General features: G+C 40.1%; 1 protein-coding gene and 1 long non-coding RNA gene across 2 annotated transcripts in view; one reads left to right on the top strand and one right to left on the bottom strand.

Moving 5' to 3' along the window:
• Nucleotides 1-715: 715 nt before the first annotated feature.
• The window catches only part of xxylt1 (xyloside xylosyltransferase 1), a 96,650-nt gene continuing 69,460 nt past the window's right edge, over nt 716-27,905 (bottom strand). Inside the window, exon 4 of the mRNA XM_069897047.1 lies at nt 716-1,291. Within this exon, the coding sequence (XP_069753148.1) occupies nt 895-1,291 (397 nt within the window). The 3' untranslated portion in view covers nt 716-894. The remainder of the gene's footprint in view (nt 1,292-27,905) is intronic.
• The window catches only part of LOC138743046 (uncharacterized), a 42,921-nt gene continuing 31,295 nt past the window's right edge, over nt 16,280-27,905 (top strand). Inside the window, exon 1 of the long non-coding RNA XR_011344619.1 lies at nt 16,280-16,577. This is a non-coding gene — a long non-coding RNA (uncharacterized lncRNA). The remainder of the gene's footprint in view (nt 16,578-27,905) is intronic.

Here is a 27,905-nt window from a genome sequence, read left to right on the forward strand (position 1 = left end):
CTCTGCCGTACAAATATTCTGCTTTCACTGCCTTTCAGGAAGAGAATTGCAAAGAGGCATGATCTTTTGGGAAATAAAAAAAAGTCTCTCCTTCATTTTAAATTAATGACTATTAAGTTTTAAACAGAATGATCTACATTCTACATGGGAAGGAAATTTTTCCACATCCATCCTGTCACGTCTCTTCAGATTCTTGAGTGTACAAGGCTTCGGGTGCTTCTTTTTTTCTGAATTCATCTAACGTGGTGCAAAGGTCAAAACCAGCCACCAGCAAGAAAGAACATTGATGCAGGATTCACAATGATTTCAAGAACAAATCTGATAAAAATCAATGTGAGACAGATGTTTAAAATTCGTTTGTGCGAACAACACACTGAGGTTCGAGAATGAGGGAGAGGTGTAGGCTTGTCAAGCATTCTTCCTGGAGCAGACCCGTAACACAGTTTCTCTAAGAACGTGGAAATTAAGCAAGAGTAGACAAACAAAGAAAATATCAAAATAAAAATGAAAAATGCTTGGAAATGCTCAGTGATGAGGCAGCATCTGTCAACAGAGAAAGAGGAAACATTTTGGATTGACATTCTGCTTCTTTCTTAATAGATGCGGTCTGACCTGCTGAATATTCCCAGAATGTTAGTCTTTCTATTTCAGCTTTCCACCAGTTTAGTTTCTTTTATGAGAACTTTCAGGAATGTATTCCATTTCAATAATGCAGTTTTTCTTCATCAATTATTTATTATTTTGGTAACAGTCACTCAAAAAAAAGAAGGGATCAGGATACATAACAAAGACAAAAATGGAAGTTTCAAAATGAAAAAAATGAATACATTTTCCCAGCAAAAGGAATGATCAGGTCTTGTGAAGCACTGGCAAACATATTCAAATATTGTTTATTTAGTCATCAGGGATTGGAGTGTTACAGTTTCCATGGTAGATTCTCACCTTCCCCTCGCACTTGAAATACAAATCAAAGACATCGGCATATCCGTGATCCCGCCACCAGGTGCAGAGCTGCCTGTTGTTTGTACAATCCAATATGTGAAAGAGTTCCGTGTGTTCCATTCCAATCAATGTGAAGAAGTCTTGGTCACCAAGGTGGCCCTTAAAGTGATACTTTTCTGCAAGTTTTCTTACCTTCTCCGCATCCAACAGCTGATTGTAAAGATCTGACTGCCGCATGGCTTTTAGATTTAACAGCATGACTCCGCTGTTGAAACCTGGAAGACCATTCGGTGGAGGATCGCCAACTTTCGTTCTCGGGTTTTCTTGGCGGTACTGCCAAAAGGTGTGCCTTTAAAAAACAGCAAAAGATTAATTGAACAAACAGAATTTCTCATTTTACATGTTCTCTAAGTAACAGCATCAAAATAACCTTTGATAAAAACATAGGGTGTTGAACGGAGGACCAGAGAATGTTGCTTCATTAGGTTTTACATGTACAATCGGAAAATAAATAAACTTAAACTTCCAGATCCTGCTTAACCCACTGAGTTCTTCCAGCAGTTTGTTTTCAGATAAAATATCATCGTTGGTGCTTGATTAATCTTCTTTATTTGGCACTGATGTGTAAATTTCTTGTGCTTAATATATTGACAACGGTGTGAAGCAAGGCTGCGTCCTCGCACCAACCCTCTTTACTATCTTCTTCAGCATGATGCTGAACCAAGCCATGAAAGACCTCAACAATGAAGTATATCCGTTACCGCACGGATGACAGTCTCTTCAATCTGAGGCGCCTGCAAGCTCACACCAAGACACAAGAGCAACTTGTCCATGAACTACTCTTTGCAGATGATGCCGCTTTAGTTGCCCATTCAGAGCCAGCTCTCCAGCACATGACATCCTGTTTTGCGGAAACTGCCAAAATGTTTGGCCTGGAAGTCAGCCTGAAGAAAACTGAGGTCCTCCATCAGCCAGCTCCCCACCATGACCACTAGCCCCCCCCCACATCTCCATCAGGCACACTGAACTCAAAACGGTCAACCAGTTTACCTATCTCGGCTGCACCATTTCATCTGATGCAAGGATCGACAAAGAGATAGACAACAGACTCACCAAGGCAAATAGCACCTTTGGAAGACTACACAAAAGAGTCTGGAAAAACAACCAACTGAAAAACCTCACAAAGATTAGCGTATACAGAGCTGTTGTCATACCCACGCTCCTGTTCGGCTCCGAATCATGGGTCCTCTACCGGCATCACCTACGGCTCCTAGAACGCTTCCATCAGCGCTGTCTCCGCTCCATCCTCAACATTCATTGGAATGACTTCATCACCAACATCGAAGTACTCGAGCTGGCAGAGTCTGCAAGCATTGAATCCATGCTGTTGAAGATCCAACTGCGCTGGGTGGGTCACATCTCCAGAATGGAGGACCATCGCCTTCCCAAGTTTGTGTTCTATGGTGAGCTCTCCACTGGCTACCGAGACAGAGGTGCACCAAAGAAGAAGTACAAGGACTGCTTAAAGAAATCTCCTGGTGCCTGCCACATTGACCACCGCCAGTGGGCTGATATCGCCTCCAACCGTGCATCTTGGTGCCTCACAGTTCGGCGGGCAGTAACCTCCTTTGAAGGAGACTGCAGAGCCCACCTCACTGACAAAAGACAAAGGAGGAAAAACCCAACACCCAACCCCAACCAACCAATTTTCCCTTGCAACTGCTGCAACCGTGCCTGCCTGTCCCGCATCGGACTTAGCAGTCACCAACGAGCCTGCAGCAGATGTGGACATACGCCTCCATAAATCTTCATCCGTGAAGCCAAGCCAAAGAAAGAAAAAGAAGAAAGAATATATTGTACTTAGAGAAAAGTTAATAAACTACATATGTAGTACGACAAGATCTTTCATGGTGTAGATCCAGACTGAGAATGTGATCAAGGGACACAGCTTTTGGGACCAGTTAAGGCAGTTAAGGCCAGTTAAGGGTACTGACTGGCAGTGAGGTTTATTTTACCTGTGAAGTATAGGTATACATGTCAACCATTTCATCTGGACCTGTGGCAGAGACAGTGTCTCAAGCAAAGTTTGGATTTGTGCACTTTATGAAGATCCCACTTGAGTTGCTAGTGTTCCAATTTTTGATGTAACTAATAGTATTCTACATTAAATAGGACAGAAGGAGAATCCCCGGATAAAAGCCAATTCATTTTAAAATCAACATCAGGATCTCATGGTGGTTAGCCATTTAAATTCTATTTCCCACATTGACGTGCATATCCATGGCCTACTTCACTGTAAGTTAGAAGAGCTACACTTTGTTTTTCATCTTGGCAGTCTCCAATCAAACAGTGTCAACATCAACTTTTCCAATTTCTGGACACCTCCCCAATGTTTTCTACACCCCTTGCTTTCTCTGATACCTCTGGCCCCTTTCTTTCTCTTTCCCTCCCCTGCCCTCTCAACTTCCCCATCATCCTTTCTCTAGCTCCATTCCATGATCTACTGTTTCCTCCTATCAACCAGCAACTCCTGCTGCCTTTTCCTCCTGTCACCTCTTACATGATTCCAATTTCTTTCCCCACCCACCTTCTTTCTCCTCCCACCTGCATTCACCTATCAGCTGCCAGCGCGCAATCCTTCCCACCACCCCCCCACACCCTTTTATTCTGGCTTTTGACCTCTTTCTTCCCAGTCCTGATGAAGGAGTTTCAGCCCAAAACATTGACTGGATGGTGCCTGACCCACTGAGTTCCTCCAACATTTTGCATGTTGCTCTAGTTTTTGCATGCTGCCTTTTCAGTTTGCCCTTGTATGATTTTTTTTAAAAACTAAAATGCACATGAGAATTAACTGAAAAAAAAAACAGGTTCTATCATGTGTTGCTCATCTGAAGGAACAAAATTCATTGGGTCTGTAGCCAAATTAAGACCCAGTAAATGATTATAATCTTGCGCTTCCTGCCTTTCCCATCAGCAGCAGGTTTTACAGAGAAACCCTAAATAAACTTCAGTTAATGCTTTCTAATTGAAGTCAGGAGCCAGTAGGAGGTAAACCATAAGCTGTGAAGAAACCAAACTGCTTGAAATAACTATGCAGTATCAACCTTGATGTTTTCATTTCCAAGGCCATGTGTTATATTGTTGACTGCATATATTCTACAATAGAATACTGTTGGAAGGAACATTGAAATCCTTCAGATTTTCGATTAGGATAAAACACATATGACGCAAGGTTCCTTTTTGGGATGTAAACAACTTGAGCATTCCTTGATGTTCCAAATTGCCATGGAAATATACTTTAACATTGCATGTCAACTCTTTGAATGGAGAGTTTAGTGACTAAACCTTTTCAACAAGCAGACTTTAACTTCCCTGCATTGAATTAACAACCACCTTTAATCATAAATCTCACTCAGACAAATAAAGCCTCTGGGGGTTATGTTTCAATGTTTTTAAATATGGTGGTAACACCCATTTCATGGTGGTAGCTGATAATCTGTCAGACTATCAAAGTAGATATGACATCAAAATGCTTGAAAATATGTCTGCGAGTAAAATCAGAAATTCTTGAGGAGATGAGGTTGGGAGCTAATCACTAGTTGGAGGCATTTAATCTTCTAGACTTTGTTTTGTGTCTGTCTAAATCACCAGAAATCTGTATGGAAGGAAGCTTCAGGTATTTAGATCAACATTGTTGATAGATGTTCATAATTTAAAAATATTGGGATCTATCCATTTTCGTTCAAGATTAAAACCCTTATAGTAACTGTGCAAAAACAAGCTCTGCTGTCGTTATATAATCACAGGCAAACAGAAACATAAAACATATTTGAAGTCGGAGTAGGCCATTTGGCCCGCCAGCCTGCTCCGACATACAGTATCATTCCTGTTTTCTCTCCAAATCCTTTGGTCTTTTTATCTATTGTCTAACTCTGCCTCACTCCTCCTTGCTTATACTAGATGATTTGATCTCAATCACTTCCTGCCATTGAGAATTTCACAGGTTCACCACTCTTTGGATCCAGAAACTTTCCTCAGCTCAATCTTAAATAGTCTTTGACTGTAACGTTAAGTTGTGCATATCCTCCCATTGTGAACATTCGTCCTGCAAAATATCTGTATCGACAAATCCTTAACATTTTATATTGCTATCCACACTAGTCACCATGTCCCCAAGTAAAAGGCCATTTAACAAATTTGAGGTTCATGGAACAGAAAATCCATTTCAACTTGATGAAATATTGGCTTTAGAACAGAAAGCAGCAAGTCATAGTGTTCTTCCATCTGGAGGAAAGTTGTATAATTGTATTCTCCAGGGTTCAGTGCTGGGGCCATTGTATCTTTTTATTTGTATTCATATATAATGTATATTGAAATCTAAAATAAAATTTCAAAATTTGCTGATGGCTTCATCCAGCACATTTCCTGACAACATCATCAATCGCTTTCCAGGTTAATAATTTATTTCCACTCTACACATTTACAAAATCCAATGTGGAACCTGACCAAATGCCTTGCACAATTTCGTATAAGCTTCATCGGTAGACAGAACTCTGTATACAACTCCAATTCAATTAGATTAGTCAGATCCAATCTCTCCTTTACAAATTCATGCTGATTTTTTCCAATCAGATCATTCCAATTGCCTCAGAATTCACTGCTCAGATTCCAACAATTTCCCCACAATATCTGTTGAACCAATAAAAATATTATTTCCTTATTCATCCCCCTCAACTTTTCTGAAATAAAGGAGTAACATTTTGTTTTCCCCAATCCAAAGGAGTAATTCCCTTTCTAATCCGATAACTTAGGAAAATTATGGCTAAAACATCTGCTACTTTTTCCACCCGTTTCCTCTGAGACCTGAGGTGGGAACCATAATTTCCTGGACCTTTGTCTTCTATTGCATCAAGATTTCTTTTTCAATTACTGTTTCTTTGCCCTGTTTTAGCTTTCGTATCCTTCAGTCATTGCTTCAATATGGTAGATTGGGCATGTTTTTCTCATGTAAAATAAAATTGCACAGGTTATGTCATTTCCTTTTTAAGAATGAACACATATGATAAGTAAATGTGCCATATTACTTTGAACTACTCATCAGCTTTAGCCACAGAGTCCTACATCAAGAGAACAGACCCATTGGCCCAACTTGCCAACCAAGCTCATCCCATTTGTCTACATTCAGTCCAGACCCCTCTCAACCTGTTGTGCCCATTTACCTATCTAGTTGATTTTGAATGTAACAATTGTCCTTGCCTGTACTACATTGTCAGCAGCCCGTTCAATATCCCCACCATCCTCTGTGTGAAGAAGGTACCCTTCTTTCTTCTTAAATCTTTCTCCTCTCACCTTAAATCTGTGCTTTCTAGTTTTAGATTCACTGATGCTAGGAAAAAAGGCTGTGATCATTTAATTTATCTATTCCCTTCATGATTTCATCAATCTCTATAAAGCTCTGCCCTTAATTCCCAGCTGATCTCACTTCTTATAATTCAAGCCTACCAGTCCTGGAAACATTATAAGGAACCTTTTCTGCACCATTACCAGCTTAATAATCTCTCCTATTAATGGGTGACCAAAACTATCCACAACAAGAGGGGTCTCACGAACATCCTATACAATTGGAACATGACCTTCCTGCTCCTGAACTTAATACTTTGACAAATGAAGTCCAGCATGTCTTCTTCACTACCCGTCTACCTGCATCATGCCCTTACACATTCACCGTCCTGTGCACGTCATTCAGAGTGTGAAACATCTCATTCCCAATTCATGCTTCCCATTGAGAAACTAATACCATGCTTTGCTTCTGAAACAAAACACATGATGCTGTTTTACTACAGCAGGGCAATTCATGTTTCCAGCTGAAACTATTTCAGGCACAGGTGTGGATAAAAAGCAAAAAAAAAAAGGGGGGGGGCCAAAGTACATTCATATAACGTAAAGATATGAATGCGAAATCCCAAACCTTGGGACCAAAATGCTCCAAATGGGCACCCTGCAATTTCCTGCCACAGCTGGAGTTAACAAGGCTCCTACAGAAATAGCAATGTAATGTGTGAGAATCTGCAAAAAGGAATAAATGAACATTTCCCAAAAAAGCAGACATCGATTCGGAGCATTTTGTCACCCAAAATCCAGCAGCTTTGCAAAGACAGAGTAATCTGTGTTGTAAACTGATTCAAAAAAAGTCCATAGCACGCAGAAGTGATGATGTACCAGGTAGACGGAGCACACTGGAATGATTTATACCGAGCAAGCCAACTCTCCGATACTGTACAGCACAGTACTTCCGGACATGGCCTTGCAACCTGAAGAACACTAACAATACATTGTGCCCTGTTGAATGATGCTTCCTTTTCACAGCTACTCATAACTGCCTTTGCACAAAAAAAACATTCTCTTACATCAAGTACAGAGAGCCCAGTGACCAGCTTTGCATAGGTCAGGAGCGGTAATTGAGAAGACTTTAGTCAAACGTACCTCTGATGAAAGCTGGCTCAGACACACACATTATTGCTAGGTTGACTCAGCCGTGTTGCAGGCTCCGTATAAAGCAGAGTGTCATGAATCAGCCAAGCAGAAGTAAAACATGAAAGTCTACCCGCACCGTGGGCGAAGTAAAAACACTGCTGTAGAAACTCTGCAGGTCAAACTGTGTCCTTTATATCGCAAAGATAAAATACATAATCAACGTTTCGGGCCAAGCATCGACAGGCTTTTATTTTGTCAAGGTGGCAGAAAGGGATTTGCAGGGAATGGCAATTTTGGGGAATATTTCTAAATCAACTAGGCTGGGGATGAACTGTCTGGCAGCAACTATGGAGGGAAATAGATGCATGTTTTTAGTTGAAACCATGTGTTACGTACCAGACAGTAGCAATAGAAATTAGCCCAGACTGCGTTATATTTAAAATAATATTTTTAATTATTAATCAACAATAATATAACACCTTATCTATCTTATCTAAACTTATCTAAAACTAACTACTCTTATCTAAACTATCCCCTAACTATGCATGAACATACTTGTGTGTGTTGAATACCCCAAGGCACAATTCTCAAAAGTTCAAAGTTCAGTCTCAGAACATCCAATGTTGATACGCAGGTTTTAAATCGAAGCAGGCATTAAATGGATGTGACACATGGGTTTTAGATGGATGCGAGCAGTTCATGAAGTAGGTGGGAGAGACTGGGGAACGACAGAATGTTTATTAACTCACGAAACCTTAGCCAAGGTGCTTCTAGCGAAATGTCCTTTTTAGACAAGTGACAACCAAGACTCTCCTTTTCTTTGGAGTAGGGCACACAAACCAAGTGATGCTCACAAAGCTTCCAAGACCCTTTCTGTGGGTCAGCCGAATTCAAGTAACTTCACTTTTTAGTTACAGAGTGGTACTCTCATTCCCCTATAACTTAGAGAAATTGTCTATCACCACTTGAGGCCACAGGCAGCACACTATCCCTTCAAAGGATGCTTCTCCAAGTACTGATTCCTCAAAATGGCCGACACTTATTCCCCTGTAACATGGGGAAATCAGACAGATTGTCTAAACCATGCACGAGGCCACATTCAGGACTGAATTACTTCCAAGGACACTGCTCCACAGCACTGCCTCATCAAAGTAGCCCCTGTGTCAGTACTGTGTCAGTTCACAGTCACTCTCCAAAGCTTGCAGGGTTTTGTTAAATTTATTCTCTTAAAATGACAGTCCCACACAAATGAAAATGAACTGAAAAATGAGATTATGTAATACCATGCACCTAGACTGAGTGCGTCGTGGAAAGATAGCTAGTCCAAAGATGTGATAGAGGAGGGGTGATGCAGGAGTGCCAAGTGATAGGGGAATCCAGTTGAGGAGAGGTTGAGGGAGTGATGGAGCTAGGTGGGAGAGGGAAAAGGATTTGGAACAGAGGCTGTAAGACAATAAGTGAAGAAAACAAATGGCTACTGATTCTGGAATCCGATAAGAAAGGAAAGTGATGATAGAACCAGACAAGGGAAGGATGGTGAGGTGATGGGGACAGTAGGAGGAGGAGATTGGGGAACCAGTGGGAGGAGTGTTGGTGTGATGAGCAGACACAGCCAGGTCAGGGAGGGGACTCTAATATTAATGGAACAATATGTATTCATTTATTTGTACAGATGAAATCCTTGTCCTTCATAAAATTGTCTGTCTATATGTGTGTTATGTCTGGTTGTATTTCAGGGATTTTTTGCACTGAGGACCCAAAAAACGTTGTTTCGTCACATTGTACTTGTACAATCAGATGACAATAAACTTGTTTTGACTTGAAAATGGGGAACAGGGGCTAGGGGAGTTGTTGGAATTAAGGGGGTATGTAGGAGGTCTTGGGTGGATGAGAAAGGGATACAAAGGAATCAAGGGGCTGCAGGTTTCACGACCCAGTCTACAACCCATCAGCATGAGCAGTGAATTCTCCAATGTCAGGTGGTATTCTCTCTCCTGGTCCATCATTCAGATTAATCTTTCCAAAAAATAAGTTTTAGAAATATTGAATGTAGTGTACTGAGTTATTTTGAAACATTTAAAAAAGTTAACTAAATTAAAAATAAAAAGTGAACTGGTCTATCAAGGTCAATGGAGCCACTGAGCACAAGCCAAGTTGAACTGGTGTGATCAGCTGCTTCCCCAGTGTAACTGCTGAGAAAACGCAGAGATTTAGCACACTGCTGCCAGATCCTAGAAAGGTCTAACTTCAGAATGCAGCAACAAAAACCTCTCAAGATGTTCAGGATTTCTGTCTTTGCATACCTTTTCCCATGTATTCCGAACTTCTTGATGATTATGTGGGGGCCTATCAGAAAAATTCTATTTGGAAGTGACAACATTCTTCAGAGACATCTGGATCAATAAATATTCTGAATGATTCCTTCTTCCGAGCATTCACGAGTAAAAACCCTGAGAAATGAGTCAATAACCACAGTTTAACAACTGCTCAATTTAAGTGACATGGAAGATATCAGAGAAACAAAATAAAAAAAAACCTTGTATAGTATTAATCCTAGGGAAGGATTAGGGAGAATAAATGTGAAACACTGAAAATCCTTAGGACATTAAAAAAAACTATTAGAAATAAGCTACGGTGGTACACAAAACAGTCAACGGCAACAAGCACTGTGGATTCATTCAGACTTCATCTCCACATAAAACAGAGCAAATATCAGAAATAAATGTAACTGTACAACAATAAACGAGTGAATTGCTATTGGAAAGATAAATCAATATCGATTGAGCAGTGGGAACTTTAAAATTACTACGAATGGCCTTCCCCACAGCGTTTCTATTACCAACTTTAAATCTGGTGCCAGGTCAGTTGCTTTACATTGACGATTGTTGAGGCTGCCTTTCGTGTCTTTTCAAAATGTGTCTCATTGAAAGAAGCCATTTGAAAGCAAAAGTCATTTAGTGTAGGGAAAGGCAGAACCAAACACCAACAAAGATGACTGCAATAACGTGCAGAGAAAATGTCACAGTATATTGAGTATAAATGTAGCCAACTGGAAGGAATAAACATTACAAATCCCACTTTCACAGTTCAGTCCATTTACTTGATACAGCATTTTTGCTTCCAGGTCTGAAAGCAGCCTTGCTTGCTGAAAGACTTCAAGAGAGCCACATGCTGTAGCAAACAGAACTACCGGTAATTAAATTGAGCACAATACCAGTGCAGATCATCAGTGTAATTTTTTAAAAAAGTCATCAACTGTTTATATGATTCCAGCTTCTGACGGTAGTATTTTCATCCTCATCGTGGCCCATTTTTATTTGCTGAAATAAGTTCAGTCTCATCAATTAATTATGGTTCTCACTCTGTACATTTAATGCCTGTTAAATATCCATTTTAATTAAACCAAAGTCAGATTTTCACTTCACTCTAGGGTGGCTGAATCCCTTCTGGAGTTTTCAAATGATTGCACTTCTTACTAGAGGCAATGCGGAAATGATAGATTTACTGACAACAAAATATTGGAAAGTACCAACACAATGTTTGGAACTAGTAAAAAAAAAACCCACTCCTGTTAACCCAATAGGTGAATAACTCTCTGCTGGACACTTTTTTGTGAAAAAGCATTTGACAAATATTTTCTGTTCACAAAGATGAACGAACTTCCTGCCTTTCAGACAAATTTTATTCTGAACTTCAGAAGTGGTTTGGTCACCCAATTGGAAAGCGTGGTTAAGATGTTAAAACACTCAATTTTGTAAACTCTTTACTACTGCTTCTAACTGAATATTTTGTGCAAAACAGCCACTGTGACCAAGTTATGGCCTTTGCATGGAGGGTCACTACATGGTTGCCTCATGGTGAAGGAGTTGAAGTGGGATTGGGATTGCATACCAAGCAGAGAGGAATAGGGCTGATTGACAACTAAATCGCCTGCTAACACACATTAAAGAGGCCGCACACTTCATTTAACAACCTCTTCTAACATACCATCATCTGAATAGGAGTTGATACTCAGGCTTTCAAGAGCCACTTAAAGATATACTCAGGTTTCAATATTCATTTGCTGATTGAGTTCATTGAATATATTATATTTAAAGAGTGTTTTTGGAACATAACAGGAGGTTTTGTGGAACACACTGTTAAGATTCGTTATCACACAAACATACAGAGAGGCAATACCAAGGGCTCTTTATGAACCTCTGTCTGCATCCTCCATTCTTGGGCTACAGGACTGCACATATGTCAGGCAGCAGAAAGGGGCTGGAAATCTGGCAAGCAATGAGAGCCTAGTGGGTTAGTGCCTTGCAACCTGTATCATACCTTGCAACTTCTGTTTAACCTGCCCCAGTGACAGACTCAGGGGCACAGGACCTGCTCTGCAAACACTTTTCAATATTGGCAACTGCTGGAGCTCCTGCTACAACATTCATGAAAACTGCCTAAAATGTAAATGAACTTTAGGCACCAGTCGCATCATGATATCGGGCACCGCATGTCCACGCGGATTCCAGCGAAGACTGAGATGGAGGAGGAAACCTGCATTCCTCCAGTTATGACCAGTGAGCATTACTATTGGATTACTGATACCTGCTCATCAGCATTCTACTGCAGATGAATTCTGCAAGAATCCCATTTGCATTAGTATGATTCAGTCTCTAGAAAAGTGGAGAAACATAAGAACTACAGATGCTGAAATCTTGAGTAAAGACTTGCTGGAGGAACTTGGCAGGCTGCATCTATCCATGGGTAGCAATGGTCAGTCAACATTTCAGGTGTGAACCCTTTATGCACCTGATCTACCCCTTTGATCCAGAATAAATCCTGCCTGCTGGTGTACAGTGCACCCCTCATGACTGCAACTGTGAATGTTTATCCATCCTTTCATATTTTTTCCTCTTGTATGGTAATTTAATTTTTACTTGTCGTTTGTTGTGTATCTGTGCAGTAAGGAAAATTTTCAGTATGTCTGTGCATTGTACATCATGGCCAAAGAATAAGACATCATATAAATGGTAAAAGCCAGACATTTAAACAGATGCTTGTGAGCACAGCACCAACTTAGGATCTCCCCTCTTGAAGTTATCCAGTGTTCAGTATCACTCATTTATTGAACTGATTTCCTTCACTGAGCTTCTTAGTTGCTCGATTTGCTGCATTGTGGAAAGGGGTGATAAACTTGGATCCTTCGTTACAAATCTTTCTCCTGCCTCTCAGTGTCAACTTATCCCTTTTTGTAATGAAAAGATTAATTGAAGAGACTGCGGATGAGAAAAGTAGTTATAGTTGTCAAATTTGATAGAGGAGTATTTTAATTTGTCATTTTTTTTTTAAGAAGTCAAGTTGAAAAGAATCAACAGCACGGTTGTCATTAGTGGGAATGTCAGTTCCTTTGGGTGCTCTCACTAAACTTAATAGCTTTCTGTTTCATTAACATTCGAATCTTAAATTAATTCTTGTTCAATTCCATATGTTACAGTCCCCTATTGAATGTGTAAAAACACAAAAAGCTGGAGAAACTCGGCAGGTCAAGCAGTGTCCTTTATATAGCAAAGGTAAAAATACATAACCGACGTTTCGGGCTTGAGCCCTACATCAAGGTATGAGAGAATCTCGGCAGGCATCTGAACAAAAAGATTAGTGGTAAGGGGGGGGGGGGGAGAGGCAAAGACAGGAGGGGACAGCACCCCTGCTACTCTTAAGCTCTTTGACCACATATCTACACTATTGAATGTATGGTGCGATTCAGAGACTGTGAGAAATTGGCCCCATTGGAAGTGGAAGGGGAAGTCTCATTGCCTGGCCTGATTTTGATCCCTGAGATCACAGAGTAGATAATTTGGAATTTCCCCCTACCCTTGCCCCATTTTACCCAGGGCACTGGAGAGCAGCTGGTAGTCAATAGCTCACATCAGCAAGAGGGCAAAAGTCACTTCCTGCTCTATACTTTCTTATCAGGGAAACGCTATAGGCGGAATCCTGAAAACAGATTTCATGTGCCCATTTGCTTATAACTGCCAAACCAGAACAGGACTACCAGTGAAACTGATTGTCAGACACTGATACTGCATAATGGGCCATTCTGCCTATCATGTCCATGCATCTGTTGTGCTTATCTATAATAATCCCATTTACCTGCAATTGGGCTGTAGCCTTCTCTGCCTTGGTGATGTAAGTGCATGGTTAGATCCTTCTTCAGTGTTGCGAGTATTCCTGCAGTCACTATCTTCACATTTCAGATTTTAATCAATCCCTTGTTTTGGAAAAGAAAACTCCCTCTGATCGTCCCTAAACATCCTACCCTCACATGTCACTTAGGTTCCTACTTTAAATGGCCCTCCATGGAAAAAAAATTCTTATTCTAAAGCATATCCATCCCCTATAGGTGATGCTGTATTATGTGAAGTCTTCTCCTGCTGGGACAGGTGACGACTATAGCAGTTGGACCCACATCCCACCATGGGAAGAGTAATATGCTGACCCAGTGAAGTCATCTTCAATCCCCTCCCCACACAACACACGTTTCTCCAACAAGTGCATCAATTTAAACTTGAAAAATATTCCAGTGACTTAGAAGTATTACCTGACAGAAAAATGCTGTCAAACCACATGAATACATATCAGGAAAGATAAGCAATCCTTAAAATTTATTTCTTTAACAGAGTTTGAAACAATGATGCAAAGCAAGAGGGAAAGAAATTTAAGGGGAATATCCCAGATTAAGAGCTGTAATGCTGAAGGCAAGGTTGCCATTGGTTGAGCAATCACAATCAGGGATTTAAGAATCCTGAACTGGAGAGAAAGCCAGGGCAGGTGTAGATTAGAGACGTGATGAATTTAGAAACAAGGCAAAAGAATTTTAAAATGCAGATTTGTTTCATAGCACCAGCATGACCAAGCATATTGGAGAAATGCATGTTGCTCTTTTGTTAACCAACCATTCCCCCTACCCTCCCCCCACCCCCAAGTAAAGTACAATAGTTTTTAAAAAAAACTTTGGGAACTTGCACTGACAACTTTGCAAAGTGGATATTAATGGGTCTCCCTCTGAGTTATGAGTTCCCCTGCACCTTTTGACTGACTTTTCCAAAGCATCAAGGAAGTTCTTGTTACCAGGATTTCTGACAGGTGATGCTGTATTATGTCAAGTCTTCTCCTGCTGGGACAGGTGACGACTATAGGAGTTGGACCCACATCCCACCATGGGAAGAGTAATATGCTGTCCCAGTGAAACAGGACCTTCAAAAAGTTTTCTTCAGGGGAACCCCCCACGGAAATGTTTCATCATCAAAGCAGAAATACCTCAGAAGAAAACAGTAAAATTCCCCATTACCTGGAATTCAAGCAACTAGCAACCAGTAAAAAAAAATTGAGGAAACAAATAATTTTTAAAAAATTAAAATAAATCAGTAAAAACAAAAGTTTAAAATTGTTAAAGTAAATGTTCTCCAAAGCAACACACAACTCCTTGGTGAAGATGGGAGCAATCATTCAACCAGCTGATTTCCCTGGTCATGCCCGCTCACAGCAGCTGTTTTGAATAAAGTTGTGCTTGATTAAAATGAAGAGACAACCAATGCTGCTGGAGCGATTCTTCCAAAGTGTCTCTCTATCCCTGCCTGGTAAGAGACTTTATGAGTATATTGTTAACTATATTAGTAAGAGTTTATCTGTAAACTTTAGGGGAGGGGTTATTTATGATGTCCCGCATCGGACTTGTCAGCCACCAACGAGCCTGCAGCTGACGTGGACATTTACCCCCTCCATAAATCTTCGTCCGCAAAGCCAAGCGAAAGAAAGAAAGAAGTTAATGTAGCAGATAAAGGAATTTAAATTAAAAATTTGTAAGTTACAGGAATTACCTGATTAAAATGCACTTTACATAATTAAGGACTACAATGCTTATTTTTTCAAATTATTATTAATATTTTGCACTCTTTTGTTTTTTAAACTGTTTATTCTTAATGCAGGTGTATTAGGTATTGTAAGAGTGAATGTCAGGCAACCAGAAAATTGACATATCTGCCCCACAATCCACGTAGGTGCCGGATACCGGGAGTTTACTGTATATTCAAAAATAATTTTATTTCCTGTGGTGATCATTCTGACACAGTTCTAAATGATTAATTTAAATTAATCTGCCAAACCAGAAATAAGGCCAGGGCTCTGTATCACTTCAAAGGCACATCCTTCAAAAGAAATTCACAAGAGCTTTGGAAACACTTCAGAATACAATATGGGACTATATTGAAATATGCTTCATTTTGAAATGTTCTACATAATTCAATTATGTCCTTTAGTTTTTATTACATATATTCCCTTAGTTCTTTTATTCATTTCTTCTCAATTACCAGGACTTCCCACTCCCTCCCAACCCGTCAAATGTCCTGAGGTGTTTCATGCTCACACCAATGTATGGCGTTATTATATTTGTAAGATTATAAAAAACAGCTCTAAAGGATCGCAAGACCAGATAATGTCTATGATGTGTATTAATTTATATAAATACACATTGCATTCAAGCTGTCGAAAGATACTCATGACAAATTTCTTCAATTTCTTTTCATACTTGTGGGCACAAAAAATAAATACATTGAAGAGACGAGTGCATCTTCAGTCTGGTCATTTTAATGAGGCCAGTGCCCTCAAAACAAAACACCCTGAGAGCTATTTATATGGAGTTTGATATTTAGGAGTTTCTACATTTAAACTTCTCAAGTAAACTGTGGGTGTGAAGAATATAAATGAACTGTTAGAGAATTCACAAAGTGCTGACAACAATGAGTCATGAATGGTTCAGTGCAATAATTAAGCATTCCAAAGTAGAATGTTTATTTCTTAAACCTTCAGCACTGGCAAAGGGGAGCATTGGCACGTGATATCATCATTCATCATATCGACAGGACTCCAACAAAGAAGATTCAACTCTAATAAGAGCCCGAAAATTCCTCAGTGAGTGTTCCCAACTCTTCAAAATCCACTGACAGTCGTTGTCAGGAATGACAGAGCTGGCAACATCTTGTGGACACCAAATCCAATGCCAAGATCAAATTGAGTATTGTGAAAATTACAGAGTACTACAGCATAGAAAGAGGTCATTTGGCTGATCAGACTTGAGCTGATCTGCTTCAACACCAGCTATTCAACACACCATCACTGTTGCTGTGAGTGCCACTGGTCAATATTCATTTAGGCCCAAACTCTTCTTGGGCACTGGTACGATTGATGCCTATTTGAAACAGTTGGTACCACGCTCTGCCAGAGTGAAGTAGAACTATAGAATCATAGAACATTACAGCATGAGGGGGAACTTCCTTTGGTCCTTCTATTCTGTGCCAAACTATTATTTTGCCCAATTCCACTGACCTGCACCAAGTCCTATCACTCCCATACGTGCACCTGTCCAATTTCTTATTAAATGTTAAAATTGAGCCCACATTCACCTTTTCAGCTGGCAGCTTGTTCCACACTCCCACCACTCTCTATGTGAAGTTTTCCCCTAAACTTTACCTCTTTCACCCTTAACCCATATCCTCTGGTTTCTATCTCACCTACCCTCAGTGGAAAATGCCTACCTAGTTTTACTCTGTCTATCCCCCTTATAATTTTAAATACCTCTAGCAAATCTCCCATCACTCTTGTCAGCTCCAGGGGATAAAGTCCTAACTTATTTAACTTTTTCATGAAATTCAGTTTCTGAAGTCCAGGCAACATCCTAGTAAATCTTCTCTGTATTCTTTCAATCTTATTGATATCCTTCCTGTAATTAGGAAACTAAAACTCCACACAATATTCAAAATTTGGCCTCACCAATGTCTTATACAACTTTATCATAATATCCCAACTCCTATACTCAATATCTTGATTTATGAAGGCCAATATGCCTTTATAAAGGTTGAAGATATCTGTGAAAACATTGGCAAGTTGGTCAGCACAGATTTTTAATATTCAGCCAGGTATATATAAAACCAATGTTTTGTGCTTGATTGCGTTTAGATCCTGGTGAATCTCCTCTGCATGCAAGGTTCACACAATACTCTAATATTTTTTAAAAGATTTGTTCTTCTGATTTTGTATAATTTTGTATAGAAATGAAGACCTGAAAGTGTGCAAGAGCCAATAGAGCCCATGGAGAAATTTGCCCATTGTCCCAGGCTTATACCTCCAGCACTGTGACACTGGCAGCTCAGATGGACAGAGCATATTGCTTGCACACTTAACATCAGACTCCAAACTACTCCAAGTATAGGTCAAGTACCATGTATCCGAAATGCTTGGGACCAGAAGTTTTTCAGCTTTTGGGTTCTTTTGGTTTTTAGAACAATGGAACAAAGCAGCACAGTGGCATTAGTAGAATACCTACATCAGTAAACAAGAACACTCAAACAACAACGGGCTTTTTGAACAACAACATGATGCCACAAGTAGAAAATTCACGTGAAATAATGTTTAGTACTTAACAAAAAAAATTTGATCTCTGCTTACAAAAGAAGATAAGTGCAGCACCAAACTCTAGAAATTCTCCTCGATGGTGTTTTCAAGTGTTCCCCCCCCCGTGTCATCTGCCTCATTTACTTTGGTTTTTGTCTTTTGCCGCCACTAGTCCCCACTCCTGCCCAGGAACTCAAGGTCCCCGTTCCTGACTGGGAACCCGAGGTACCCACTCCTGCCTGGGAACCCGAGGCAACTTCTTCAATACAGATGGCAATGCACCCGACGTTGAGAATGGAGTCACCGTCGCTGACTCCAGCTGCAGCCGATGCTGAAGACTGGGACCCAGCTCTGTTTTGCATCTTCCCACCCAGAAGCATTTTGTTTTGTACGACAGAACTCTGTTGTTACCAAACTGGGGCCAGCAGAGGGTCATAGTCTCTTACATGGGAAAGCCAGGTGGCGAATTTTTTCAACTTGTGACATCATGTCGGTACTAAAAAAAATTGGTTTTTGGATCTTTTCGGGTTTCAGAACTTCGGATACGGTATACCCAACCTGTAGAAAGCTTACCTGAAGGTCAGCAAAACTCAAGTATGTTTTCAAAGCCTGGCACCTGGCAAAACACCCACTCTCATCAACTCATGGCAGCCTGCAGCTTGCACAAAGACCTTGTCACCTACTTCAAAACCCATCAAACTGGTGTGGAAGCAAGTTAACCATGTTCCCAAAGACAGCTTATAAAGATGGTGACTTGCAGATGAGATCTAACCCACCTTTTAAACAAATACATTCTCTGCAGATATTTTCATGTCACACTTGTGAGCAAGCTAATATTATCTGTGCACCAAGATGAAAGACACATGGCAACAAGAAATGGCAGAGTAAAACCAAAAGTAGACCAACATTAAAAAAATCACATTAATGTCATCTTTGAGCCCTAAATTCAATGTTTCCAAGTGACAAGAATAATTATGAAATTTCAGGATTTAGAGGTTACTGTTTGCTTTTATGCTGTTTGTTAAATTTTGTCCTATTATAGGTGATTGTTGGGTTACTGAAGAACACTGGTTTAATTTAACAGCTGCTCACATTTAAATTCTGCACAGTAATCAAGTAGTACAAAGTGATTCCATTCTCAAAAAGACTGCGAATACATTGCTAATTGAAATGGGATACTTTCTACCTACGAGCACTGAACAGAAAGCCTTATATCAGGTAAAAATGTGCAAAATACACAGGATTCCACTGTAATGCCTTTGATTACATTCCAAGTGTAATCACACCCCACTGAAGCTCAGTTCCAATCAATAAAACTGCTTTCCCAGAGAACACACATTTTGTATGTTCAAGTGCAACTCGAATTTTAATTTTATTTTGTTCCCAAACAATGACTAAGCAAGTTGTCATTAATGTCTTAATTAGACATTAACACCATTTCCTGGCAATTGTTGAATCCTAGTCAAAATTCATAAACATTCACAAAAACGAATGAAGTGGAATGGCATTTTGTTGGTGTAAAGCATACAGGTGCATTGTGAACAGTGGAAATTTCAAGGTCCTGGGGAAAGAAGAAAAAAAATCACAGGAACATCCAGCCAGAGTATGCGTCATTAGGAGTGTGTTATTTTTATCTTGTAAAACAAATGTGCATTTTCCATAGTCTCACTGATCACAAAGTAAATTAAAGGTGCCTCACCTGTTTTTATTTAATTAATAATTCTCAGGACATTGGCGTCACTGACAAGGGTGTCATTTACTGCCCATCCCCGCACACCACTAACAAGTGATGACAGACTTTCTCAAATCACTGCAGAGAGGAGGAGGAAAGCACTGAGAGTGGTGTGGAGTTTCTGGGCAGGAAGATGCACCCTACCAATTGCAGAATGATGTTTGGAACACCACTAAAATATAAAAAAATGACACACAGAGTTCCAGATTCAGCTATGATGGGATCTTTTATTTGGTCAAAACAACTGGAGATTTTCTAGCCAAAACTGAGTTCAATTTATAGCCTGCAAATGTAACCATTAACTGTCTGCAGTACACAAAATAGCACTGACCTAAAACACTCTTTAGCCCCATTTTCTGAAAGTTTGCCAATATCGTAGCTTGATCAGCTAATTGTTCGTAAAAGCACATGGGAAGACCGAACTATTAAAGAGAGAGAAATGTTCAATTTCAAAAGAAGCCAAGATACCCTGTACGCAAGTCATCAAAAGCTAATGACAGGTCAAGAAGCCATTGGGAAGGAACACAATACAATGGCCAGGAGTAAAGATGTCCAGCTGCTGTTACAGAGAATCTGTTGAGAAGATACTTGAAGGTTCTGTGTGGAGGTTTGATCTCCATACCGATGAAAGGATCTATTTGACATAGTAAGCAATTATGATCGACTCATCTGGTTCTTTTCACAGTGGGTTCCTGAACAGGGTGGGTACAAGAAAGATGACTGCCCTTGAGAAATCAAGAACCAGAGTCAAAGTCTTAAAATGTGGGGTAGGTATTTGAGGACTGAGATGAAGAGCAATGTCTTTGCTTGGAGGGTTGTGTCCCTTTGGAAACTCTATCACTGAGAGGAGGCTCTGCAATTCATTCACAACATGTTTTTACATCAAGGGGAGTACAGGAAAGTGGAGCCAAGCTGGGACATGGTGATCTTGATGAATGCCCGAGCCAGATGGTCTACTCCTGCCCCTAACCTTTTGTTCTTAGAAACAGTGACCTGATGAAGATCTTTATTGTTGTGGTCAGGATTGAAAGGGTGGACTTGGAGAGTTGTTTCCATGGGCAAGGACAGAATCCAGGATCAACAAATATTCTAATTAGAGATTGGTTAAAATACAAATCTTATTGCCACAAGGAGTGGCTTGAGTAAAGAAAAAATAGATGTAATTTAAGTGGAAACTAGATTTTAAAAATATATGACAGAGCTATGGAAGGATGTTTTGAGAATGTTAGTAGGGGTGGGAGGTTTGCGTGAGCATAAAATTAATATGAACCAGCTGGGTAGATTAACTGGTTTCTAAATTTCAGATTCACAGGGAAAGAACTATTTCAACATAGAGACGTTGGTCCATTTTGACATCCAGGGATCTATTAATATAGTTGGTACTACTTTTCATGATTTCCAGGAATTAAATACAGAACATGTGTTTCAGGAGTAAATTGCAATCAAATCTTTCTCTAATATTGTCTTTATCCTCCACAGAAGTAGTGCCCTTCCCAACCCATGACAATAAATTCTGTACAATGTCAAGATAATCCACTCATACGCATTTACCAGTTAACAATCAGACAGTAGATAATACACCAGAAATAAAATGCAAGACATGCCTTGTTCCTGAAGCAAATCAATCTTAAAGAACAAAGCTATTAAATATAAGCATAAAATTCACAAGCAACAATGAACTCTAGGTGACCTGGATAACGTACAATCTGATATCTTATTCCCACACAAGGATTTGAAAATTGGCTCTAAACAGTCAGGGTAAATTAGTAGCTAATCACCACTAAGGGGACCAAACCAGAACCACGAACAAAGTCAATGGTATTAGACTGGTCAAATGTTGAATCAAGTGCCTCCATGTACAAGCATAATTTTATACATCCGAAGAACACATGAATATACAAACCTCTTGAGCCTCCTGGGTCACTCAAAAAGATTGTGCCTGTAACCCCAGTTCTTTCGTCCTGTCTATCCATGGTAACTTTTCATTCCTTTGCTTACCTGCCTTTAAAGTATTCAAACTCTTTCATTCCACCTCTTTTTGAGAAGAGTTCCAAATATCCATGACCATAAGAGAAAAAAATTTCAGCTTGTCTCAATCTAAATGGAGTCATCATTTACAGCAGTGGTTTTCAAACTGCTTCCCTAAACTCACATTCCTCCTTAAGTAATCCCTATGCTATAAGTGATCTGTGATTAGTAAAGAATTGTTTAAGGTGATACGTGAGTGGAAAGGGAAGGTTGAGAACCACTACTCTGGAATCAATTGTTATTGAAATATTTTGCTTGAGAAAAATTGTCATTCGCCCATTTCCTTTGGAGTTATGAAACCATGCACATAATGAGTCAATTAGGTACAATTAAAACAGTGGTTTTCAAACTTTTTCTTTCCACTCACATACCACGTTAAGTAATCCCTTACTAATCACAGAGCACCTATGGCATAGGGATTGCTTAAGGTGAAATGTGAGTTTAGGGGGCAGTTTGAAAAACACTGATTTACAGGTACTTATGAACTGTGTGCAGGCTGGTATGATTACATCCATGCTGTTAAAACACCCCAGGTCTTAGTGCATCCATCAAGTTGCCTCTCATTTTTCTCCATTCCTCCACATGCATACCTGGTCTGCCCAACCTTTCCTCAAAAGATAACCCTTCCATTCCAGGCATTACTCTAGAAAACCTTCACTGGACTGTATCCAATGCACTAACACCATTCCTTAAATAAGGTGACCATACTATATGGAGACCTCGAAGAAAGTGCAGAAGAAGTCCACCTGGATGAATAGGCAGGGAATAGAGGGGTATGGTCCACATGCAGGCAAATGTAATTAGTTAGATTGGCATCTCAGTCAGCACAAACATGGTTGGTGCAGAATGATCTGTTCATGCTCAGTCCTCTCTATGTTCCATGCTGCTTGGATTGGAATGCATTAGCCAAGAGGTTGGACAAACTTGGATAGCTTTCACTGAAGCATCAGAAGCCAAGGGGTGACCCAAAAGTTTACAAAATTATGAGAGGGGTAGATAGGGTAGATAGAGTCCTGTTCCAAAATTGTGAGCATCAAATTCAAGAGAACGAAATTTTAAGGTGAGAGGAGAGATGTTTAAAAGGAGATGCGAAAGGCAAGTTGTTATTTTTTTCCCCATTCAGAATGTGGTAGGTACCTGGAAGGCACTGCAGGGCATATAGAGGAAGCTTATGCAGTAGCAATGCCTCAGAGGCATTTAGACAGATACATGAACACATGGGGATTCAGAGTTCTGTTGGCAGATGGAATTAGTGTAGATTAGCATTGTGGTTGGTATAGACATGGAACTGAAGGTCCTGTTCCTCTGCTGTACTGTTCTATGTTCCAGTACAGTACTCTGTACTCCAGCTGTGGTCTCAACAATATAAAACATAACCTTCCTAATTTGTATTCAATTCTCTGAGCAATAAACAACAACCCTCTTAAGTTTTCCTAATTACTTGATGCCTCTGTATGACAGCCTTTTGTTAAACAGGTACAAGGACAGCAGATCCCTCTGCTTCTCATATCTCAGTGAGCCAACATTTTAGATAACATGTTTCCTGCCAAAGTGCACAATATAATTTTCCTATTTATTTTTGTCCATTTACCAGATCTTTGCCCACTCATTTAACCCATCATATCCTTTTGCAGTTTCTTTTTTACAACTTATTCCCCTATCTATTTTAATATCATCTGCGAATTAAGCAATGAAATCTGAGGACCAAATATCGGCACACCAGCCAATACATCATGCCAAACAAAAAAAAAACATTTCATGTCTACTCTATATCCTCCTGCGCATGCCAAGATATCACCTCCTACTCCATGAGCTCATGCTTCTTGCAATAAGCATTTATGTGGTACATTTAGAATACATTCTGAAGTCCAACTACAATGTATCCACTTTCATGTATAGGGCATATTATTTCTTGAAAGAATTTCAATAATATGATGAAACATGATTTCTTTTTCACAAGACCATTATGACTTCACCTTATTATCTGGACTTTTTCTTAGAACGCAGTGCGATCATCTCTAATTATAGTTTGTACCATCTTCTGTATGACTGCTAATGGCCCTGCAGTTTCTTCCCTTTATCTCTTTACCTTTATGAATAAAGACAGGATAAAACTTTTTCTGTACCCAGGAGCATGACAGCCTGGAGTTCCAAATATTTACTCAATATTATACAGCGCCAGCGACCAGAGTTTGAATCCGACACTGTCTATAAGGAGTTTGTGTATTCTCACCATGTCTATGTGGGTTTCCTCCAGGTGTTCTGGTTTCCTTCCACGGCTCAAACCAGGGGTGTAGGTCAAATGGGTGTAATTGGGTGGTAAGAATTTGTGTGCCGTGCACTTTTCCTCAATCATGGTAATTTTTCCCAGAGAATAGACAATTTGGGAAAACATTTAACTGGGGTAGGGGAAAGTAAACAGGACTTTGGGAGCTTAAATTGGGACCAGATGTACTCAGGGAAATGTATGGCATGGCAAAACTTCAGCAAACATTCAGGGAACAATTGCATGGCTCTCTGCATATGGACATTCTATTGAAGCAGGGAAAAGATGGTAACTATGCTGTACAAAGATAATCTAGTTAAGAAGAAAAGCTTATGAGAGGTTTAAGAAGATAGGATCTGATGGAGCTTTAAAGAATTACAAGATTGGCAGGAAAGAATTTAAGAAAGGGCTAGAAAGGGCCATGAGAAGTCCTTGGCGACCAGGATTAAGGAAAACATCAAGGCATTCTGTAACTATGTGAAGAACAAGAGATGGGTGGCAAGGTTAGCATAGCAGTTAGCGCAAAGCTGTTACAGTGCCTGCGACTGGGATCGGGTTCAAATCGTGCGCTATATGTAAGAAATTTGTACGTTCTACCCAAGTGGGTTTTCCTGGGGGGCTCCAGTTTCAAAACGTACCAAGGGTTGTAAATCAATTGATGTAACTGGGCAGCATGGGCACGTGGGCTGAAACTGCCTGTTACCATGCTCTGGTCTAAATTTAAATTTAAAATAAGTGGTGTGAGGATAGGACCCTTCAGGGGGGAAACGTTGGAGAAGGTAGCAGAGGTCTTTAATGAATACTTTGCTTCAATATTCATGAGAGAAAAGGATCTTGACGATTGTTAGAATGACTTAAAACAGATTTTACTGCTTGAGCATATTAACGTTAAGAAAGAAGATGTGTTGGAGCTTTTGAAAAGTATGAAGTTATGTCGCCAGGACCAGATGAGATTTAGTCAAGGCTATTGTTGGAAACGAGGAAGGAGTTTGCTGAGCCACTGGCGGTGCTCTTCATGGTGTCACCGGGGACAGGAAAAGTACTGGAGGATTTCAGGGTTGCAAATGTTGTTCCCTTGTTCAAGAAACGAAATAGAAATAACCCAGGAAATTATAGACCAGTAAGTCTCAGTTCAGTGAAGGGCAAGCTGTTGGAGAAGACCATGAGACAGGATTTAGAAGCATTTAGAAAGGCATAATCTGATAAGGGATAATCGGCATGGCTTCGCCAGGCAAGGTCATGTTCCAGGAGCCTGCACATTGTTGAAGGTGTATATGGATTTCAGTAAGGCATTTAATAAGGTTCCCTATGCAAGGGTCATTCAAAAATTAAGGAGGCCTTGCTTTGTGGTGCAGAACTGGCTTGCCCATAGAAGACAGAGAGTAGTGTTATGCTGCATGGAGGTCAATGATCAGTGGTTTTACAGAGATCTGTACTGGGATGCCGCCTGCTTGTGATTTTTATAAATGATATAGATGAGGAAGGGTGGGGAAAGGTGGTGCTGTGGACTGTCTTGAAGGTTGCCAGAGGGACATTGATGAGCTGGGAAGTAGCAGATGATGTTTTTTTATTAATGTTTTATTTTTGATTTTCACAGACTCGTATAAATTCAAACACACAATACAATCCCTTCCAATATCAGTATAACGTACAGAATCATTTTTATCCCCCCCACGCCTTCCCATCACCCCCCCCCCACCCCTTTTCCCCGATACAACTAAGAATAACACAAATACTGGTGGGGTCAATGACCTTTACAGAAACTTAGGAAAAAGCCTAGGAAAAAACAACCAAGGTGACTGAATAACCAAAGGTAAGAAATAAAAAGAAAAAATGACTACCAGAGCACGTCATCTGTGCCACGTCCAATTTCCTTGATCCTAATCATTTCTCTGTTGGAACAGATTGTTTTAGTACCCTTGTTCCGAAGGGGGATAGTCATATCTGCAAACCAATATACTTCAGATAAGATTGCACACTCTAACGAATGTGTCATATTTCCTCCTTAAATTGTAAGTGGTTTTCTCCAGGGGAATGCAATTCTCTATTTCCATATTCTATCGTGTAATGTTTGGTTGGCAGTTGGACTTCCACGTGACCATTATACATTTCCTGGCTACTGCCAAGGTGACCTTCACAAACTGAATTTGATACTTGGACAGTTTAAAACACACGTCCATGATGTTCCCCAGAAGGTACAATTCGGGATCTTGTGCAAAATCCACTTGTGCAACTTTTTTCAGAATGTCCCCCAGATCCTTCCAGAAGGATCTCAACTTCTTAGGCAGCCAGGTTGAATGGATAAAGGTTCCAATCTCCACACCATGTCCAAAGCGCATTTCGAAGATTTCTGGTTTAGATTTATGTAGATTTTGAGGTGTGAGAAACAGTGGATGCAGGAAATTGTATTGCACCTACCCGTACCTGGTATTAATAACACCTGTCATGCTGTCCAGTCACAGATCTGACCAGCACAGCTCATGAATTGTTGTGTCCAAATCTGACTCCTACCTTTTCCTCGACCTTTTAAGACCATCTTCGGGCTTTCATTTTGGAATATGAAATATATCATAAAAATAAACTTAAGCACATTCCTCTTTCAAATTAGTATCTCCATGTCACTACTCATGGGCAGAGTCATACATGGTCCCAACTTGTCCCTTTGAAAAGATCTTAGTTGCAGATAGCAGAAGAACGTTCTATTCGACAAATCATATTTATTCCTCAATTGTTCGAATGACATGAGCTGCCCTCGCTTGTAAAAATCTTCAATACACCTGATCCCTTTCTGCCACCAGGTGTCCAGGATCATACTCTCCAGAGTCATGGGTATTAAGTTGTTCTGGGTCAAGAGCGTTTTGGGAGATATCCCGACCTTCAATCCAATACATACATTTATTCTACGCCATGTCCGAAGTGCATGCTTTAACATGGGGTTATGTTTTCTTTGAGATTAATTTAGTGTCCCATTTATATATAAACTCTCCTGCTATTGTTTCACCTACTTGTAATTGTAAGGTAAAACATCATGAGATGGGAATGTGTAAGGAGTTACCCTGTGCAGGGCTGTAACAAGAAGGGGAGGTGTCCTTGTACTCCTGTTAGGTAAAACATCATGAGATGGGAATGTGTAAGGAGTTACCCTGTGCAGGGCTGTAACAAGATGTGAATGCATCCTTGTACTTACAAGATAAGAGAGACATTGATGGATTGAGAGGCAGGAAGCTAGCAGGGAAAGGATAGCAACAGTTTTAGTCATTGGACAAGTAATGATATGATGATGTTCTAAGCACGTATCCAAGGGTATAAAAAATCATCATTTTGCTGATAACGGCAGAATGCATTCTCCGACTAACATGGTTAGTTGCAAGTGTTACAATCCGGTAATAAAGAACAAAGAACCCTGATTTCGACTCAGTCTGGTGTTTGTCTCACTCATTCATGAACAAAGCAGACCTAACATAATCCAAAGCCAATTTTTCCATGGAGACTCTAGACACTTTACCGCTCCACAGGAACTTTCTGACACATCTGGTTAGCATCTTAAAGAACCACTGTGGCAACAGAATGGGTAACAATGGAAATAGATATTGTAGCCTTGCCATCACCTTGATTTAAACACGACTAACTCTGCTCACCAAAGTTATGGACAGAGTTCTCCACTTACTAAGGTCCTCCTCAATCTTCTGGAGCTAAGGGAAATTATTGAGTTCGTACAAGTTAACTCATCAGCAAATAAGTTGATTTTGTGTTCCACCTGGCCCACCTCGAACCTCTTTATGCCAGGATCCCATCGAATGGCCTCCACTAGTGGCTCAACGCTGGGGATAATGGACAGCCGTGTCTACTGGATCTACTCAATGGAAACTCTAGAGACATCTGTGTGTTTGCAATAACTTTAGCTTGGGGTATAATAGTTTTCTAACCCAATTAGTATATGTTTGTCCCAGTCCAAATTTCTCCAGTACCTTGAACAAAAACTCCCACAACAATCTGTCAAAGGCCTTCTCTGCATCCAGAGCTACGGCCACTCCT

This window comes from Narcine bancroftii, chromosome 9, assembly GCF_036971445.1.
Source record: "Narcine bancroftii isolate sNarBan1 chromosome 9, sNarBan1.hap1, whole genome shotgun sequence".
NCBI lineage: Eukaryota > Metazoa > Chordata > Chondrichthyes > Torpediniformes > Narcinidae > Narcine > Narcine bancroftii.